The sequence below is a fragment of the Coffea eugenioides genome, unplaced genomic scaffold (genome assembly GCF_003713205.1).
Source record: "Coffea eugenioides isolate CCC68of unplaced genomic scaffold, Ceug_1.0 ScVebR1_3592;HRSCAF=4877, whole genome shotgun sequence".
In the NCBI taxonomy this organism is placed as follows: domain Eukaryota; kingdom Viridiplantae; phylum Streptophyta; class Magnoliopsida; order Gentianales; family Rubiaceae; genus Coffea; species Coffea eugenioides.
The window spans coordinates 70,730-90,844 of NW_020864184.1; the positions used below are offsets into that span (position 1 = coordinate 70,730).

Here is a 20,115-nt window from a genome sequence, read left to right on the forward strand (position 1 = left end):
GTCAAGTGCATGCTTCATGTTGCTTTGATTGAATTGATACTTGTACAAGTGCTATGTGATTCCTGTGATTTGTAAACTGGCCGAGACAAAGGTGTACCTTATCGCCCTCGTCCTCTCCCTCTTGAATAATTGCTACTTGTTATATGAATGTGAGTGACTTTCACTTGTACTCGAACATGCTATTAACTCGTGAGTACTGAGCGGTAGCATGTACCACACCCTATTCGGGTGAGAGGTGCCTCTCATCCCGAGTCAATGCTATGATCAATTCTAAGTCGATTGGAGCATTGGCTCATCAACCAATTGTACTTGTGGGGATGCTCCAACCCATTGGCTAACCACATAACTCGATCCGACAAGGGCTTGGTTGAGAAGCTTGGTGAACCATGGGAAATTTTGTGACGGCCCCACCTCTCCCTAAGGCGTACCAGAGGGTTCGGCGGGTCGCCTGCCCAGCTCTCGCCGGGACTCAGTCGTTCACTAAAGTCCTCAAATAAATTGCAATAAAAATCTCAAATATTACATCAAATTCTCCAATAATTACATATCAAAAGCGAAACGGAAATAATTCTCAACTATACATACGATGATTCCAAGTCCCAATTGTACAAAATATAGGCCATCCAGTCACGTGCACAAGTACTACAAGTCCTTCCTTCGTCTTGAGCCCTGTGGAGGGGAATAAAATATTTTTGGGGTGAGCTAGAAGCTCAGCGAGTAACCAGTAAAATCAGTAATCAAATCGGTTTAACAATAGGTTTATGTGGCCTGCTCTTGCCCCTTTGATCCCATTCATGAATGAAGTGAGCTGGACTTATCCTGAGAATCGCTCGGAGGAACGAATGAAATGGGAAGAAAAAGCCAGCTGCAATTTTTCTGTACTGCACGTATTTGGTTTCTGATATGAAGTTGTGGAAGGGCTTGGATCCAGTGCAGCATGGTGCATGAGCTCTTTTTTTTTTTTTAACAAAATAAACAACAAACCTTCCTAATTTGAATCTAAAAATTTAAAGAATATTTTTTGTGAGCAATTCTCTTTTTTTCCGAAAAATCTTAAAATAAAATTAATAGACAAATAAGTAAAAATGAATAAAATTAACAAATAAAACTAAATTAAAAGATTTGATGTCCAAAATGCTTAAAAAAATGTTTAAGATAAAATTTTGAGATAATTAAAACAAAAATAGTAAATAAATAAAAGAGTAAAAATTTGGTGTCTACACGGAAGTCTCTGAAGATTCGGAACTGGCAGTCTTCTCATCCTGGGGTAGATCCGCCTCAGCCATAGATGCAGCCCCAGGAGACTTGTTAATAGGATTTCCTCCCATAACCTCATCACTAGGAGGTCCAACTGCAGGGTCCACCTCCCTTGACTAGTCTCGAGTACTTCTCCAATCAACTCCTCGCACTCAACTACAATGCCACTGGCTCGATCACGAACAACCCTCACCACTCTAGTCAATCGCTCAGTGGTCGCGCGAACCTCAGCCTCGAGCTCACGCATCCTAGCTGTCTGAGCCTCCTCCACAGCGAAACACCTATCAACCTCTTCTTGTAACTCCCTATTGATCCTAGTCAGACGTCTCCTCTCATGGTAGAGTGATAGGACCACATGGTCAGGGTAGACATGAGTCTCCAACACTCGCACTGGTGTCTAACTTGAGTCATGGGGTTATAGGCCACACGAGAACCCCTTGGTCCCGTGCGATAGCCGATCACTGGACGATGAATCATAGGATGCTCACCATCACCTTGTCGATCCATAACCTACAAGAATAAACAGGATTAGATACCTAAACAATCTAAAACTTAGACACACTTAGTCCCTCTTGCCTAACACTTCGTTCTATCCTAATAAAACACACAAATATCTTAATAACTCTAACTCTGCCTAGGCCATTCAAATCTAAGTTCTGATACCACTTGTGACAGCCCCACCTTCCCCTAGGGCGAACCAAAGGGTTTGGCGGGCTACCTGCCCAACTCGTGCCAGGACTCACTCATACGATCGAATAAAATATTTTCAAAGTACTTAAAATAATAATTTCAACTTACAACCCAACTAACAAAGTACGATCTAACATACTTAAGATAAAATCAAAGTTCATCTTACAAGCTTCCAAAATATCGAATTCAAAACTTAACAACCCAAAACAAGATGCAAAAGAACCAGGGTCATCCCCTAACTGATAGCAGCTTCACTCGAGTTCTCAATTCCTATTAAGGAAAACAAATTGGAAAGAATGAGCTAATGCCCAGCGAGTTCCCAAAAAGGCATACAGTCACATAGAGTAGTTTAAATTACACTTCAACTTCACAATTCAAAGCGAGTAAAGAAAGCGATTAACAGTATCAAGGGGTAGGATACGGGTGGCTCTCAGGAGCCAATGTCCACGAATCTTGATCTTATTTCACGTAGTCGACACTCCGTCGACTTTCAAGTTTTATCACTATGTAGAACTCCACTTATTTCATTCTCCTTCCAACGACTCCCCTATCGGGCCCGAAATCCAAAACACTTAAAATGGGTATTGCTCGAGCATACCATAGTTTTCACTTCAAAAGGGACAAGTCTAAACGCCAAGTCCAGTGAATATAAAACACTCTCCTATGGCTAGTCAAAACTCCTCGACCAAGTCCCATGACAGGCTCGAATCGACAGACTTACCTATAGGACTCAGAAATTTCCAAGAATTAACATGCACACTCAATCACTTATTGTCATTGGGATAACAACCTAGGCGACATCACAACATTTCAACAATTCAAAATACTATTCATCTCAGTCACAACATCAAGTTCACATCTGTCACATTTGCAAATTCAAGACAGATAACATGCATGGAAAGTCACCAACAAATCAAAGATCAGAATCCAAGTTAGGATCGGTATCACAGTCTTCAATCACTCCTATAAACACGTAAAGAGAGGTAATAGGTTTCGCCCCAACAATTTGCGAAACTAAACCAAATTCACTTGAACTCGATGTGTAAGTTCGAGTTATGAAAATAATATGTATGTAGAATAGTTTTTCCCAAAATTTGATGCGTGAAAACACAAAATCAAGGGCAAAACAGTCTCAAATTCACCATTGCTGCCCCGATAGTTTTTAGCCTAAAAATAGGGAAATAAAGTGACTTTTAACCGTTAAAGTTCCTAACTTTCAACTCCAATTCAACATATAATCATAGATTAACATAATACCAAGTCACTTGAGTGAAAATTTAGTCAAAAGAACACAAAAATGTTGAAAGTGAAGGTTGAAAATTAACCTTCTTCATTCGGCTAGCTCATCTAACAATTCCTCAAGAATTTCACCAACAAAACAACCATTTAACCAACAAAAACTCACTCAAATCCCTAAGGGCTTCATCAATGATTAGCCCTTGGTTATCAATAGAAAATTTCCAAGTAAATCCAACCCACAAATCAAGAGCTATGCCAGTATTTTAATCTCTAGAACACCTAGTGGTATAACTTCAAGAAATTTACTAGATCTACCATAGATCTTACTTAAATCAAGTGAATCTAATATCTTCATGGCTAGAAATTAAAGATTAACGGTGATTTTGTTCTTACCTCAAGATCTAACAAGATCTAGTGTGATTTAACCTCAAAAATTCCTTCCAAGATTCACCCCTTCAAGTTTCCTCAAGAAAGGTCAAATCTTCTAGGTAATTTGATGATTTCTTCCACAAATCCACAAGGAGCAAGATGGATGGTGTCCCTTCTCTCTTGGTTGCTCTCTCTCTCTCTCTGTCTCTCGGCTTTCTCTGTGACAGCCCCACCTTCCCCTAAGGCGTACCAAAGGGGTTAGCGAACTGCCTGTCCAACTCTCGTCAGAACTACTAAGACGGTTGTACACAAACTAAAATGATCTGAAATATATTAGCGCGCTTAAATGATTAAACAATCACGAAACGGAAAAAAGAAAACGAAAACGAAAGATGAATAGTAACTGCCACGTCACAATCCAGCCGGATTTCTGGCCGGATTGGAGGCAGTGGCCAACTCAAAAATTTTTCCAATTTCCCTCGCCTATCCGGCCAAGAACTGGCCGGATACTTGGCCGGATTCAGCGAACAGTGCCCGGCCGATATTTCTTCTTTCATTTCGCGCGCGCGCGCCGAAACCGAACCAAGTACAAGTAAATTCTAGCTAACATTAAAGAGTACACATTTCCAAGTAAAAGTACCATATACACATGAGAAAACACTTTTATATACATATGTTAATGGGTTTACATAACAAAAGGGATTATTGAATCGATACATTTAGGGTTTCCAACTTTTGAGGAGCTATACTGTGAGAACCCGTAACTTTTCCATTTTCTAGGTTTTATTATCTTTAATGGCTTGTTTCTGCATTTTCGTGATTAGGAAAATTTCTGGATATTTTTAAGGAGAAGATATAGTTTTTAGATGATTTCTAGTATCGAATAGGTTTTGAGAAATTAAGAGCGTATACCGGACGTGGGACCCACTAGTGCGAAAAGTTCGAAAAAATTCGGCCAACTAGGTTAAGTTTTGGATACTGGAATTAATTTACCGGGTGTTAAGAGGTAAGTAGAGGTTGCAATTTGGATTGGTGTGAGAGGAAACAAAGTGATAGACTTGCATTAAATAAGTGACAAGTGTCACCATTTGGTTGGATGACTTGTATGACCACTATTCATTGTCTTACCAATTGACCAAATAAATCAAAAAAATACCAAAAATTCACCATTTTCTCCTTCATCTTGGCCGAGCACTTCAAGCAACAAAAGAAAGAAAACTCTTCAAGTTTTTGGCTTCAATCTTGCTTCAATCAACTCACTCAACCATCCAATCTTGTTTTTGCTCCATAAAACCACTTAAGGGAGTGATAGTGAGGTGTTGTGTGGAGTTATTTGGAAAGCTCAGAGGACTAGTTGCTCTCTCTCTCTCTTGTTTCTAAGGTGAGTTGTGAAGAACCCCTCTCCTCCCTCTAATGATGCTTAATTTATGCTTAGTGGTGGAATAAGATGCAACTTTATGGATTATATTGTGATTTTTGGTTGAATTGGTGAACTTTTGTAATTATTGGGGATTTTTCTGTTTTCATATGAATATGATTATGTGGTTATGTATGATGATTGGAAATGGTATGTAAGGGATATAGAAGGTGGAAAAAGTGGTAAATTGCAAGCAATTTCTGTTTGGAAAGGAAAATTGGAAAACTAGGGTTTACGTTCCTACATTCTGCCTGGTTTTGTAGCTCATAGTTAGAGGCCGAATTGGTCTTGGGTTAAAACATAAAAGTTGTAGGGAATGATATTTTAGAGGTGACTACAAAATTTCAGGTCAATCGGAGAAGTATAGATTGAGAAAATACGGAATTACCCTTGCTGCCCTGGTTTTACCCGAATTTGGGTATTGCTTCTGTAATTGGTTATTTTGGTTGGGCATGCTTCCGAATTGGTTGTTGAGGTCTTCTGATGAATTTTAGCCCTGTTTCTTAGCTTTCATATGGAGTTGGAATTTCTGGATTTGGACTTAGGTAGGCTGACTTATGATGTTTGAACCAGAATGCGTTCTGTGAATCTGTTTTTGCGGTTCTGGTGTGGTATCTTGCATTTTTGACCTGGTTACACTATCTCTGGGTTGAATAACCTTCTGTAATATTGTATCCCTATCTCTTAGCTTCGAAACGGTGGGTCTTGTACCTTCATCCGATAATCGTAGTGCCATTGGTACCAAAACCGCATAATGACGTCAAAAACTGTTTTTTTCCGGGTTAACACTTACTCCATTTCCGGATTTTTCTGGTTTCCTCTATTGCTTGTGTGTGCTTGTGGAACCCTATTTTGGGAGTATTTGGCATTGGTTTATGACTTGTAATCGAGTCTTATTGTGTTTATTTGAATAGTTTAGGGCTTGACTTTCATATCCGGTCATTTCCTAGCTAAATTTTGTACTTGAATGCCATTAAGCCTAGTGAACGGCTTTTGGGAATGAGATTATTTTTGGTACGAGATGTTGGGACTGATTTGAGGAAATAATGAAGCCATGATGGCTGGAAAATAGGTAAACACAAGGGATATGCTGCCGAAATTTTACTTGAAGGCTAGTTGGATTTACTTGTGATTTGAGCGAAGGGCTTTTGGATTGTTTGAGCCTAGGTCTTCATGTTACCTTTTCGTTTCCAAAAATCATGTTTTGCACCCTTGCTTTAGTAATTATTTGGCGAGGCATACGACTGGTAGTCGAGCCTCACATATACTCGATGTTTGAAAGTGGAACCTTCAATTGTTTTCCTTGGATTATTTTAGGGTTTCTTGGTGATTAAAGCTCTCTTTTGGGAGGTATCTGTACTGACCCCGGTGAGTGTTCCACTACCTGCTACCCGTTATGTGAAATATCTGAATATCTGAAATACTTGATTTATGACTGTTGGAGCCAAATACTGTTTTGATAAAAAGGGAGGCGAGGGTGTACTTTATCACACTCGTTCTCTTGTCTGTTCATATGCCAATTTTGAACGCGTATCTGAATCTGCTATCTGTATCTGTATCTGTTATCTGTATCTGGATCTGTATCTGTTCTGACGTCGTTTGGAAATTTGTATCCAACGACCTTTCTGGGACCTCTGAGCTCAACACCTGTGGCCAGTTACTCGAGTCGGGCCGGCAAGGACCTGATCGATTAGATAACGAACCACGGTAGTCTGTTTTGGGATCTTTGGGTATTGAGACCCTTGATTCCGGTATACTCGAGTATTACCAATTCTGATCTGATTGGATTTCGGGCCCGGTGGGGGTATGTGAGGTGGAAGGAGTCGAAGAAAGTGGAGTCTACGGTATTGGTTACTTCTGTAACGTTGACGGAGTGTCAACTATTATTTCGATCAAGTTTCGGTGAAGCGAATGGGAATTTGGCTCCTGAGAGCCACCCGTATCCTTTCTGTCTATGGTGTTTGTTCACTTCTTTATTTGATGCACATATGTGATTAATTGAATATGAAGTTCCATGTTTCTTACTGCTATATGTCTGGTACCTCATTGAGCGCAAGCTCACCCCTTTCCGTTCCTTTTTGTTTTCCTTACAGGAAAATAAATACTTTTGGACTGGATTTGACAATTGGTTGCCGAATTGAGCTAGTTGGACATATGTTTTGTTTAGCTCATTGATTGAAACCCTAAATGTATTTTTTGGTCCGTTTCTCTTTTGAATTTGGCAAACCGTACATGTATCCACTTTTGAGTCACTTTGGTATGCCCCTTTGGGTTGTATATGCTTAATTTCGAGATGTAAATATTTGCTTGATGTTTGGTTGGATTTTGACGGGGCGGTTACTATTCATAACCGACTCCGTTTTCATTTTTTTTATTTTGAGATTTTGACTTGTTTACGCGCGTTTGTATGTTCCGGAACGTCTTGGATCGCTCTAAACTGAACGACTGAGTCCCGGCGAGAGCTGGGCAGGCGGTCCGCCGAACCCTTTGGTTCGCCTTAGGGTGAGGTGGGGCTGTAACATATACAAAAGAACAAAAGAATTTCAACTAGCTCAACTCGCTTCCAAAATCATGGTTTCCAAAAGTTGATCCTGTAAGGAAAACAAAATTTACGAGGGGTGAGTTTTCGCTCAATGAGGTACCAACAAGTTATTTAGTCAAGAATCACGGAATTGCACTTTATCAAATCACATAGATCTCATTCATATACCAAAGAGCATCACATTTAAAGGATACGGGTGGCACTCAAGTGCCAATTTTCCATTTTCACCACTTGATCTGAACCCGATGACTCCGTCATCGTTTGTAAGTAACCATGACCGTAGACTCCACTCTACACCAAATACCTTCCACCATACATATCCCTACCGGGCCCGAACACCTCATAGAAACAGTGGGGGGTAATACTCGAGTATACCACAAGGTCGAGGAGATAATACTCCACTCGACGAACGGTTAACCCATGGTTTGTTATCTAACTGACCAGGCCCTTGCCGGCTCGGCTCTGTCGCGCCCCACTTTTTGGAAAAAATAAAATGATTAGTCTTTTGTTGAATTTTATTGGTTTGGGAAAAATGATTTTTGTTGATAAAAACAAAAATGGGTCTAAATGGGACTTTTGAAAATGCGACGATTTGACCCAAGAAAAATAGTTCAAAAAGGGTTTTTATATGAAAAATGGAGTCGCCACTTGGTATAGAGTTAGGGTGTACCAAGTCACCCAAAAAATTGAATTGTTTAAAGTAAAATAGGAAAAAGTAAGAAACCCTTTTTTAAACGACTCCTAGTCCACGTAAAACAAAGAAAAAGGTTCGGGGGTCACATTTGTCGAAGGGGAAGGCAAGGATAAAAATCCAAGGCACCCCTTCGACCTAGCCAAGGCTAGTTGCGTGATTTAACCCTTATTTTCCTATATTTTCTACCCAAAGTATGTATTGCAAATTGGATATGACTAATGGATGAGAAATGCAATCTTAAGTCTAGAAATGTCTCTGATGAGGCTTTTGATCCCATTCACATTAATTGTGAAGGTCAATAAGGAAAGACCTCATAGAAAATCATGACTGATGCAAATGAGGACTCAAATGAGAGTGTAAGTGTGCAAAGTGTAGAAAAAAGGTGCATGTGCGCAATTTGAAAGTGTTTGTGTGCAAATGCATAAAAATATAAGTGCTCGTGTGCAAGTGAATGAAAATAATAAATATATAAGTAAAATAATTGCAAAGTGTGAAGTGAAAAGTAAAGAAAGGGAATAAGTGTGGATTTAAAATATATAATTAGTGAGGAAAATAGTGAGAAAATGATATGAAAATGCATGAACTTAGAGGAATGCATCAGGTCGGGTACGGGAATGACCTCTAATTTTTGTGATTTTAATTTCCCCTTTGATTAGAAGGAAAAACTAGCGTGCTAAGGCTATTTTTGAAGCCACACTCGCTCGTTTCCCTTACCCAAGGGGGTACTCAAGCAAAATGAACCCTATAGCTAGCATGAAATGCAAAAATCCTAAAATGGAGGGAAAAGGGGGTCGAGGGGCATGCAAAATGATAAAACTAAAAGAATGCATGACATGAAATGAACATGCAAACATGTACTAACGAGGGGAAATCCCTAAGGGTCTAGCGTTGGACTAGCCCATTCTATGAATTCCGACTAGCGTTGGACTAGCGGAAACGTACATTCACCCATCACATTCATTCATGGCTACGGAAAGCGAGTAGACATGCCAAATACTCATAAACACATAGCACATAACATCTAGCATGCTCGACTAGATGCAAGGCCCTAACAAAGCAAATTAACACGTAGCAACTAAGCATGCAAGACACATAATACAATTAAAGCCTTAACTATTACATTTGCTAGCTAGGCACATGACTTCGATAGGTCTTCATTGAATGCCCCTCCAAGCCCTATCTATTACAAGCCAAGAGGTGTACACATACCCCATAATGAATAATTTAAATAAAAGTAAAAGTAAATGAAATAAATGCAAGGAATTAAGAAAGCAAAGTAGACATGCATATTCACGTAACACGTAGGAGCACGTAAGAGAGAAGTAAAGAAGATAAAAGAAAGTTATACCTTCCCCTAATGGTAAGCAAATGAAGGAAAATGGCTTCAAAACAATAAAGGGGTCAAAGCATCAATTTAAAAGTAAAGTATAAGCAAAAACATCAAAAACCACCTAATTGCAACTTGAATGAGCTCAAAAAATGCTTAAAGACCAAGAAAACGGAATAACCCGTTCAATTTCCAAATATAGCATCTACTAAAGACCCAAAACAAGCATTACTCAAACATTCAAGTCCAAATAAATCGTTTAAGCACTTCAAAGATCTTAAAAATAAAGGAAAAGTCAAACAATGATCGAAGTTGCAATGATTTTAGGACTTAATTACAAGATACTAGAACATGCTTGGGCTCTTGTGGAACAAAAAGAAACTTAGAAGGATCAAATTGATTAAATGTTCCAATTACTTGGGCCCTAGTGAAATGAGAAGGGACTTGGGGGGACAAAGTGCTAAATTTTTGAAAACCTTTTTCCATGCAAATCTCATGCAATCACCGAAAATACTCTCTGCAACAAAACCAGTATTGAAGAAAGCTTTTGGCCATTAATCACCTTTCAACAATGAGTTTTACATAACACTCTTTGAATTAAATCCAGCCAAGCATTGATTATCATTCCTTAACAATGCAATTTATGGAGAAATTTCATGCCAATAACAAGCACAAAACCAGTTTCTGCAATCGAAAATGAAACCTGTTGTGCGAAAAAGCTTTGCTAAAAAAAAAATTCATGTTTCAGATACAAACACATGGCTTTGCTCGAAACTTTTCCCAACCCAAATCATGATTTCTAACTAGACAATAAGACACATGATTCCGCCATCCAAATAAAACAGAAACATAGAAGAAACTGATACAGAAATTCTGGACAGAAATGTTCATGTGAGCAATTGCAGGAAGAAAAAGAAAAACAGCAAAAGCGTGAGGATGAAGTGCAGCTTTTGGACAAAATATGCAGCCTGGCTCGAAGATTTTTCAGATAAAATCATAGTTTGAAGCCATACAACAAGACACATCACTTCAACATCCAAACAAGCAACAACGTAGAGGGGACTGATGCAAAATTCTGGAAGCATACTCACACAAAAAAATGGTTTGGCAATCTGAAATGCATTTTCCAGCAAGTGCTTGGGCATGAATCCGAATTTAACTCGGTTGAATAATTATGTTAAGAGCTTTCTATTTTCATTTCATTTTCTGGTTTGGACATGCTTATAAACTCTTAAATTCCTTATGCACGTATCAAGCTAGCATATGAATATTTCCAGCTCAGAAATCAAGTTCAAATAATATCCATAATCATCAAAAATCCAGAAATTTTCTGTTTGGTCCGGATGATCTTGCCTTAAGGCAGATTGCACTTTTGAATTTTTATTCCCCTGTTTTAAAACTTACTAGTCAACTACATGCAGGCCTAATTAACTTGTCATTACTAATTAATCAAGATTAAGGCTCCAAAACAGAAAAACTAAACCGAATGAGGCTACATTAGCAAGATAACCTCTCGGCAGTCACTTTCCATCAAAACAAAATTTCCTTAGCTTTTTATTTCTTCATCCGGCTTCATGAAATGATCATGCAAGGCCTTAATCCTAATAATCATCCAAAATCCAGTTAGTCCAGCTCCATTTCATGCTCAGATTATCACAGGGAATCAGAAATAAAATTGCATTTTCATCTCAGCTCTCGGCTGGAACATCAACATCCAAAACAGAAATTTCTAATGGCTTAATATCATCATCCGACTGCCTAACCTCACATGCATATTACTAGATGACTTAAACTTCTTGGTTTTGATTAGTTAGACACTTAATCCAACTCAGATTGTCGCATAAAGTCAGAAATAAAAACTACAATTCCAAGCAAGCTCCTCGGCAGAAATGTTTTTAACCAAAACAGAAATTTTCCACAGCTTTGGTTTCATCATCTAATTACCCAAATTAACACATGCAAGGTCACGGCTGGCTTAAACTACCTCTGATTATCCATTTTTAGTCCAGAAAATTTACCTCAAAGCAAGCTAAGACCACACACGAAAATCTGAAAAATTTCTGCTCCCTTTCGGCTCTCACGCACGCGACAGGTTTGCTGGTTCTGGTTTGGTGTAGCGGCTTCAACTGGTGGAGGTGGAATGTTGGAGTTGCTGGAAACGGTGTTGGTTGGAAGATGATTGCAGCTGGTGAAGGTTGAAGAGAAACGAAGGGAACTCACGCACGGCTTCTCCCTCTCTTCCTTCGAGCTCACGGACTGAAACCAGAAATGGTTGCAGCTCACGGACAGAACCAGAAATCTTCCTCTCGGCTGCAGAGTGCAGCTAGGCCTCTCAACCTCTTTCTCTCGCTCGGTCCATGATCACGAGGTGAAGAGAAATGTTGTAGTAGTCTGCGGTTTGAGGTGAGATGGTGGAGAGAAATGGTGCACGGTTGGTGGAGTGTGCGGTGGGGAAATGAAATGTGATCCGGCAGAAAAATGGAATTGTGATGATTTTTCTTTTTTTTTCTTTTCTCTTTTCTCAACTTAATAATTTAACAAAAATAATAGTAAAACTAAATAATAATAAAAACAACAATTTTAATTACAAACACATCAAAATAAACAAACTAAAAATAACAAAATTACCATTTTCGATCTTTTCTTTCATTTTTCATCATTTTTCATCATTTTTTTTCTTCTTTTCTTTTTTTTTCAAAATAAATTAACAAAAATAAACCAAAATGCCAAAAATTAAATTTGAACGTATTTTTGTGAACAATTTTCCTTTTTTTCTCTTTTTTCATGATTTTTCTACGCTAAAACTTAAAAATAAAAATAAAAATAAAAACTAGAAACTAAAAAAAACTAAAAGCAACCACGACAAATGAGAATAAAAAGTAAAAGAAATTACACCAAAAATTTGGTGTCTACAGTTTGCCCCTCTTTGTCTGAGTTTTGGAAAAACTTGAGACAAAGAAGTAGACACCAAATGCTCCCCTGCATTATTTGGCTGCAAAAATGATTCCAACGAACAAGAATTCTAAAATGGGGCTGACCCAAACATAAAATTAAAAACGGGACTGACCCGAACAGAAAATGTAAAATGGGATAGACCCGAACAGAAACGTAAATGGGATAGACTCGAACAGAAAATGAAAAATGGGATAGACCCACGGGATAGACCCGAACAGAAAATGTAAAATGGGATAGACCCACGGGATCTTTGGAATGTTGGCGGCACGAGACTTAGGCCCAACTTGATATTTGAAATGTTGGCGGCACGAAACTCAGGCCCAACTTGACATTTGAACTGTTGGCGGCACGAAACTCAGGCCCAACTTGACATTTGAACTGTTGGCGGCACGAAACTCAGGCCCAACTTGATATTTGAACTGTTGGCGGCACGAAACTCAGGCCCAACTTGATATTTGAACTGTTGGCGGCACGAAAACCAAGCCCAACGTGACATTTGAACTGTTGGCGGCACGAAACTCAGGCCCAACTGTTTGAACTGCGGCACGAAAGGCCCAACTGATATTTGAACTGTTGGCGGCACGAAAACCAAGCCCAACGTGACATTTGAACTGTTGGCGGCACGAAACTCAGGCCCAACTTGACATTTGAACTGTTGGCGGCACGAAACTCAGGCCCAACTTGATATTTGAACTGTTGGCGGCACGAAACTCAGGCCCAACTTGATATTTGAACTGTTGGTGGCACGAAAACCAAGCCCAACGTGATAAAGTGAAGTTGGTGGCACGAAAACCAAGCCCAACGTGATAAAGTGAAGTTGGTGGCACGAAAACCAAGCCCAACGTGATAAAGTGAAGTTGGTGGCACGAAAACCAAGCCCAACGTGATAAAGTGAAGTTGGTGGCACGAAAACCAAACCCAACGTGATAAAGTGAAGTTGGTGGCACGAAAACCAAGCCCAACGTGATAAAGTGAAGTTGGTGGGATAAGACCCAGTCCTGCCATCCAATTGGTCAAGAAATTGAATTTGATTTGTCAAGAAACAAGAAATTAAATTTGACTTTCCAAGAGACAAGAATTTGAACTTGATTTTCGATTTTTGACTTTTGAATTTTTCGGATCTTTGAAAATTTTCCGAATTTTCGAAAAAATGATTTGCCCAAAATTCAAGTATTGTGTCGCCGATCCTTCGATCTGCTTTATGATATTATTGTTTTTTCCTCAAAACTTTGACTCAGCCCCTTTTCCTCAGTTCAAATCATGAATATGCAGTTCTTGGACGACATCTCACAGTTCAAAATTTGCCCCAGTTGCGGTATTTGAAATGAGCATGGACCTGCAAAAGAAGTAAGCAAGTAACGCCACCACCATCCGATCAATTCCTCCTTCAAGAAATGTGTAAACATGAGTACTTCGATGTTTTTATCAACTTTTGTTGCGGCAGCCGACTGAGTTGGATTCTTCACCCTAAGGCTTTTCCGATTTACAAACTGATCAGATATGTGCTTTGCCATATTGTGAAGTCTGCGTAACTGACTTTGTTGAACCTTAACCCTTTTCAGGGGATGACTGAACCCAAGTATGTTTCGAATAAACCACGGGGATTGTTATTCACCAAAATTCAAAGATAAAGAATGAAGTATGCAAGAAAATTCACATGTCATACAAGAATGCACACATAACCATTTGTGCTTAAATTCTACAAAAATGCCATGAATACAAGTAATTTGGAAAAATGAGCTTTGCAAAAGAGTGTTTTACAAAATGACACAGTTTTGGCCAACAAATGTCATATTCAATTCTCTGGATATCTTTGTTCTGAAATTCAAAATTGACAGAAGTATGACAAAATGAGGAGAAATCCAAATGAACCAAATCACCAGCTGTTCTTCCTCGTGCTCGCTTGCTGCAAAATCCTACCTTGGCGCCCTTTCGGGTTTTCACCAAGGTTGCCCCCACTCCTTTTCTTTTGTTTTGTTTTTGTTTTTGTTTTTCTTTTTTTCTCTTTTTTCCTTTTTTCCTTTTTTTTTGGCGCCCTTTCGGGTTTTTACCTAAGGAAGCAATGGAAGCGCTCAACCTTAATCGCCTCGGGAATATGAGTTAAAGATTTCTGACATCAGTAAAATGCACTTCCCCTTGTAAGATTAAGCGAAGGCATTATGGACATCACTTGTCAGTTGATTAGCAAACTTTTCAATAGAAATACAGCAAGTGACGAAAGCCAGGACTTTGGGCTTTTGTAATGGGGTCAGGTGGGGTATTTCAAGAAAAGTTGAGGCTTGAAAGCAAATTTGATGAGAGGTGTGAAATAACCTGAGATTGCATCATTTTGAGATCATTTCCAATTTTGAATGAAACTGAGGAAAATTTTTCCCCAGTTTGATTGGATTTTTTTTCTTTGCATTTTCTTCATCGCATTCTTCTTACTTTTTGCATTTTTTTGCATTTTTCTTTTTTTTTTCAAAAACTAAATTTGCTCCAGTGTGGGGTTCTTTTCCCTTTTTCATCTCTTTTCCAAAGATAAATTTGCCCCAATATGGGGTTTTTCTTTCCTTTCTGATCATTTTCAAAATGAATTTGCCCCAGTGTGGGGTTTGCAGTTCTCAGGGGTTGCCAAACGAAAATTATTGTTCTAATAGCTCAAAGGGGATGACTAGGGATGAAATGTTTTGATTGGAAAGGAAGATGGCCTGACTTGTGCCTCGTCCCTTGCGCGATTTCCAAAAAGAAATTTGCATAATCAAATAAAGAACTTCTTACACATGTCCGAGTTGATAGGTTGAGGGAACGTCTGTCCATCCATTTCTCCTTTGAACACCCAATAAGCTTTGTCAATTTGAAGTAAATATGCCTTCGACTTCGTCTTTCATCGCTTTAGCCCTTTGTTTCCTTTTCAGAAGATCGGTGGCAGACATAGGTCATGCTTATGACATTCAGCTGTTTTTCATCAATTAGAATCAATCATTGGTAATCCTACTCTGACCAATCAGCTTCGAGCTTGGCAGGGGAGGAATTTTTATCAATGAAGGGATCTTGGCCTTTTCCATGAAGGTTTTTCCAAGGGATGGATTTTCAATGGAGGGATTTCAATGAAGCAAGTTTTATAAGGGATTTTCAATGAAGGTTTTTCAAGGAAGGGAGTTTTAATGCAGGAATTTTAAAATGAAGGGATTTTCAATGAAGGGCTTTATCGAATTCCAGAACAATGATATCCAGAGGGTCAAATAATTTCACCTTTGGCCATCTTAAAAGAATTTAAAAGAATCAAGACAATAATCAAATCAAACAAATTATGCACTTCATGCAACTCCAAATCAAAGTGGAAACAAGATAAACTCAATTGCAAAAGATGCCTTCATTACACTATTCACATATGCAGGAAACAGTTTCTGGTGAAATTTAGTAAATAACAACCCCTAGATTTACCAAAGTTCCCTTCAAGAGGGAAAATACTCGGCCATCCAAATGGTGCAACGTGCCTTCAAGATTCTCAGATTTCGTCACTGGAGGTGGGTGCCTCTAAAGTGTCCTCATGTTTGGGAAAGGGGTTTGTGCTTACACTCTGTCCCTGTTCACCCTTTTTCTTTAGCACTATTGCTCCGAATTCGATCATATCCTGGATTTCATGTTTCAATGCCCGACAATCATTGGTGGAATGCCCGGGAGCTCCAGAATGATAAGCGCAGACCGCTTGAGGGTCATAGCCAGAAGGAAAACGATTGGAATAGACTTTAGGAGGTATAACACCAATTTTCCCGACAGCTTTCAATTGCTCATATAATTGGTCAACAGGCCGACCTAGATTGGTGAAGGTTCGGTTTGACGTTGAATTTTGGGTGTCACTGGTTTGTTGGTAGTAGTAATTTGGGCTAGGGGGTGGAATAGGTCTTGGGTTAAAAGGAGGGCGAGGTCTAGTTTGGAGACTTGGTTGAGGATTTTGAAAGGGTGGTGTGAGTACACTTGGATAATTTGGTCGAGGTCGAGAATGGTTAATAGTGGTATGATGGATAGGACGGAAGCTTGGGTAGTATGGATAGGGTGATGAATAAGCAAGGCGGTTTGAAAATCTAGGTCTGGCCGAGGGGCCCTGATTCCCAACAAAGGCAGTTTCCTCTTCTTTTCCCTTAGATTGGGATTTTTCCCCACTGTAATTCTGGCTTTGCAGAGCCTCTAGTTGCATCTTCAATGTTGACACATTAATAATTTTTCCGGCCTTCACAAACTCATCAAATTCTTCCAATTTATTGACAATTTCGGCAAAGGAACACCCGGTCATTCGAAAAATTTCCTCAAAGTAAGGCGGGTCATGAGTTTTGATGAACGTGCGAACAATCTCGTTTTCAGTCATAGGAGGCTCCACTTTGGCGGCCAGTTTCCTCCATCTCTTCGCGTACGTCTTGTGGTCCTCAGATGGTTTTCTTTTAGTCCCCTCAAGTGTGGCCCTCGTTGGAGCAAGCTCGCAATTGTATTCATATTGCCTCATAAAAGCAGTTGACAAATCCATCCAAGATCTCATATCCTCCGGCTTCAAATTGGAATACCAATCCAACGCGTCACCTTCTAAGCTTTCAGGAAACAAACGAACTGGTAGATTCTCGTCATCTATTGGCTTGCCCAACTTGTTGGCAAACATTCGGAGGTGCGTCTTGGGGTTGCCTGTTCCATCATACTTGCTAAACTTGGGTGTTTTGAAACCCATGGGCAATTGCATATCCGGAAATAGGCACAGCTCGTTGTAGTCCAACCCTCCTTGTTTGTTCAAGCCTTGGCCTTTCCTTATGAAATCCTCAAACTGATCCAATCGCTTTAGCAAATTCTTATCCACTGGTGCGGATGACTCCCCGGCTTCAATTTTCCCTTGAGCAGCGGTATCTAGGGTGAACGGCTCAGCGGTGGGGTAATAATAAGGTCCCCGTGGCTCGAATGGCATGCTCATAGTAATTGGCGGATACTTTTGGGGAATTTGGACATGAGGAGGGTTTGTTTGGATGTGAGATACATAAGCAGGTTGCGGGCCATGAGTGGGATAAGCAAAGGCTTCCTCAGGTGGGTTTATGACTTGTGAAGTAACAAAGGTTTGAGTATAAGGTAAAAATATGGGTTGAGGTCCAGATTGGCCAGGAGGTAAGGGCTCATGTTGTTCATCGCTAGCACCACTAGCTACCAATTGATCGATTACTCGCCGTTGGGCCATCATTTCAACGCTCAGCTCATTAAATCGGTTTAGAACTTCGCTCAGTTGAGCTCCCATACTTGCCAAGTCAGTCGGTGATGTGGTGGCGGGCCTATCAGACGATTCTGGATGGGTACTCATGTTTACACTATCTCTTGAAGCTCGGTTACGCGATCGGGTGATAATGGGGCTTTTTCGGGTAGCTATATACTACCTGAGAATGTAGGAAAACCCTTATTAGATACCCTTCTTGATTGACTGCTGTCAAAAAGAAAAGAGAAAAGGAAAAAAAACAGGAGTTAGTAACAATTAGAGTAATTCGGATGCATGTCCTATGGGGGAACCCTTTTTGTGCCAAGGGTAGGCCTAGCATGAGAATGCAATCCTCTAGGGTAGGCACTATACCATACCTGACGAATCCGATCAATTGAGTGAAAAATAATTTTGAAAATTTGGCCAATTGGAATGAGAAGAGACGTTTGTTAAAATGAGGACCTCGTCCGAAGGGATCGATCACTTTTGATCGATACAAGAACTTGCAAAAACGCACGGGTTTGACCTTGACGAACTTCCTATCAAAGAGATTGGAATTCGTTGATAAAATTTCTCAGTGAATCACGGGTTAAAACCCCAACTGATCAAATGGCTGGATGCAATGGATGGTTTTCTCAAAAATCGACTAAGTTTCCCAATTTGAAATTGACATTGAAACCCTAATTGGTCAAATGGGTTGAGTGAAATTGACAATTTATTTAAAAATCGAGCGGATTATCCTAAAAAGGGAAACGGGTCAAATGACTTAAATGAAGTTTAAAAACTTACTCAAAATTGGCCGGATCATCCTAAAAAAGGAATTTGATCGCATGAAATTGAGGATCTTATTCAAAATTGACCAGATCGCCCTAAAAAGGGTAAATTGGTCACATGACCCTAAAAAGGGTAAATTGGTCAAATGAATTGACGATTTATTCAAAATCGACCAGATGGTCCTAAAAAGGGTAAATTGGTCAAATGATTTGATGATTTATTCAAAATCGACCAGATGGTCCTAAAAAGGGTAAATTGGTCAAATGATTTGATGATTTATTCAAAATCGACCGAATGACCCTAAAAAGGGTAAATTGGTCAAATGATTTGATTTATTCAAAATTGATTAGGAATTGACAAAATGGATCGATTGAATCGTTCCGCCATTGATGGTTTCAAAAAATTAGTCTATGAGCCTTCTAAGATCACGATTTGGCCTCAGTTTATTTATCATCTCAAAAAAGAGGAATCATTTGTGAATTTCTTCAAATTAATGTCCTTTACGCAAGGGATTTTTACCAATTTTTGATAAAATGGCCAAAAAGTGATTATTAGATGCTCATATTCCAAAAATTGCTTCATGAAAATGATCGGATCTTTACCTTACCTTGTGCACTACCCCTTCGGATGATACGAGAAAGGTAAACGTGCAAGTCTCCTTGGATTAAGTATCCGAGACATATGGTGGCTTATTCCTAAACGCGGGATCCCCTAAATGGCATTCCCTTCCTAGGGTTTATGCATGATGCCATTTATTAAAGCAGTAAAATATGCAATTCGAAATGAAACGTGACCTAAGGAACCCTTTATTTGCCGGGGTAAGCCTAAAATGGTATGACATTATTAATTTATGAACAAGATATGCCACAATTTTTAAACGTGCAATAGCCTATCTACAAGGGCAGGTCCTAAAAGAAGGTCATGCCAGACCTCTTATGTCCTAACGTTTGTGAATGCAAAAGACAAGAGACAAGAAAACGTGAGTTTAACATATAATCACATAACACATTGGACAATTAGATAATATAAAAGGCAATAAAGATAAATAAGGAAAGAGGGTTGGGACCCCTCCCCTCGTGAATAGTGTCCCTAGTTTAGGATAAGGCCGACTCTACCCTAGGCAATCTAATATGGATGCATGAGGTTGGGGTTCGCTAATGCATCTAGACTCGATAAGCTCAGGTCCCCGAGCCTTCAGACTTAGAAACCAAGGGTCATCAATCCCAAGATTCTTTGTCGGTGTCTCGAGCGATTCCCCAAACACCGCTACGCACACATCGTGTCACGGCTACGTGTTTGAGTGAATCTCTCAAAACCTCAATCTTCGACCAAAAGCTAAAGGCTATCAACCAATAGCTTTAAGCGGAAGATTGAGTGACCCATTGGAACATGCTACACACACATCGTGTCGTGATCACATGTCCAAGTGAGTCACCTAATCCTAATAGGGTGGAGTGGCGTGACAAGCCACTAAAGAAAAATGAAAGGGATAAAAGAAGTAAAGCGTATGCTCGTATGCTAGTGCTTGTTTGGAGGGGAAGGGTCAAGAACCAACGCGAGGCTCTAGGGTGACCCATACCTCCCAAAATGCAATGCAAGCGCGAGATAACAAGTAAACATTCATTCAAACATACATTCGTGAGTC

The 20,115-nt window shown here is 39.6% G+C and overlaps 1 protein-coding gene across 1 annotated transcript; it reads right to left on the reverse strand.

Annotated features, from left to right (window-relative positions):
* Window positions 1-1,217: 1,217 nt before the first annotated feature.
* LOC113758048 lies at window positions 1,218-17,804 on the reverse strand. Its single transcript, XM_027301077.1, has 4 exons — window positions 16,050-17,804; window positions 1,660-1,767; window positions 1,484-1,588; window positions 1,218-1,373 (listed from the first exon to the last, which is right to left on the reverse strand). Exons 1-4 carry the CDS (start codon window positions 17,802-17,804, stop codon window positions 1,218-1,220), a joined length of 2,124 nt encoding a protein of 707 aa, XP_027156878.1.
* Between the last annotated feature and the right edge of the window lie 2,311 nt (window positions 17,805-20,115).

Excerpts from the sequence above, each read along its gene's own strand:
- LOC113758048 (XM_027301077.1), bottom strand. The coding sequence starts at position 17,804 with ATGAGTACCCATCCAGAATCGTCTGATAGGCCCGCCACCACATCACCG. Across the intron at positions 1,768-16,049 it reads AGGGTGAACAGGGACAGAGT|GTTATGGATCGACAAGGTGA; the intron begins GTAAGCACAAAC and ends TTATTCTTGTAG. Across the intron at positions 1,589-1,659 it reads CCTATAACCCCATGACTCAA|AGGAGACGTCTGACTAGGAT; the intron begins GTTAGACACCAG and ends CTCTACCATGAG.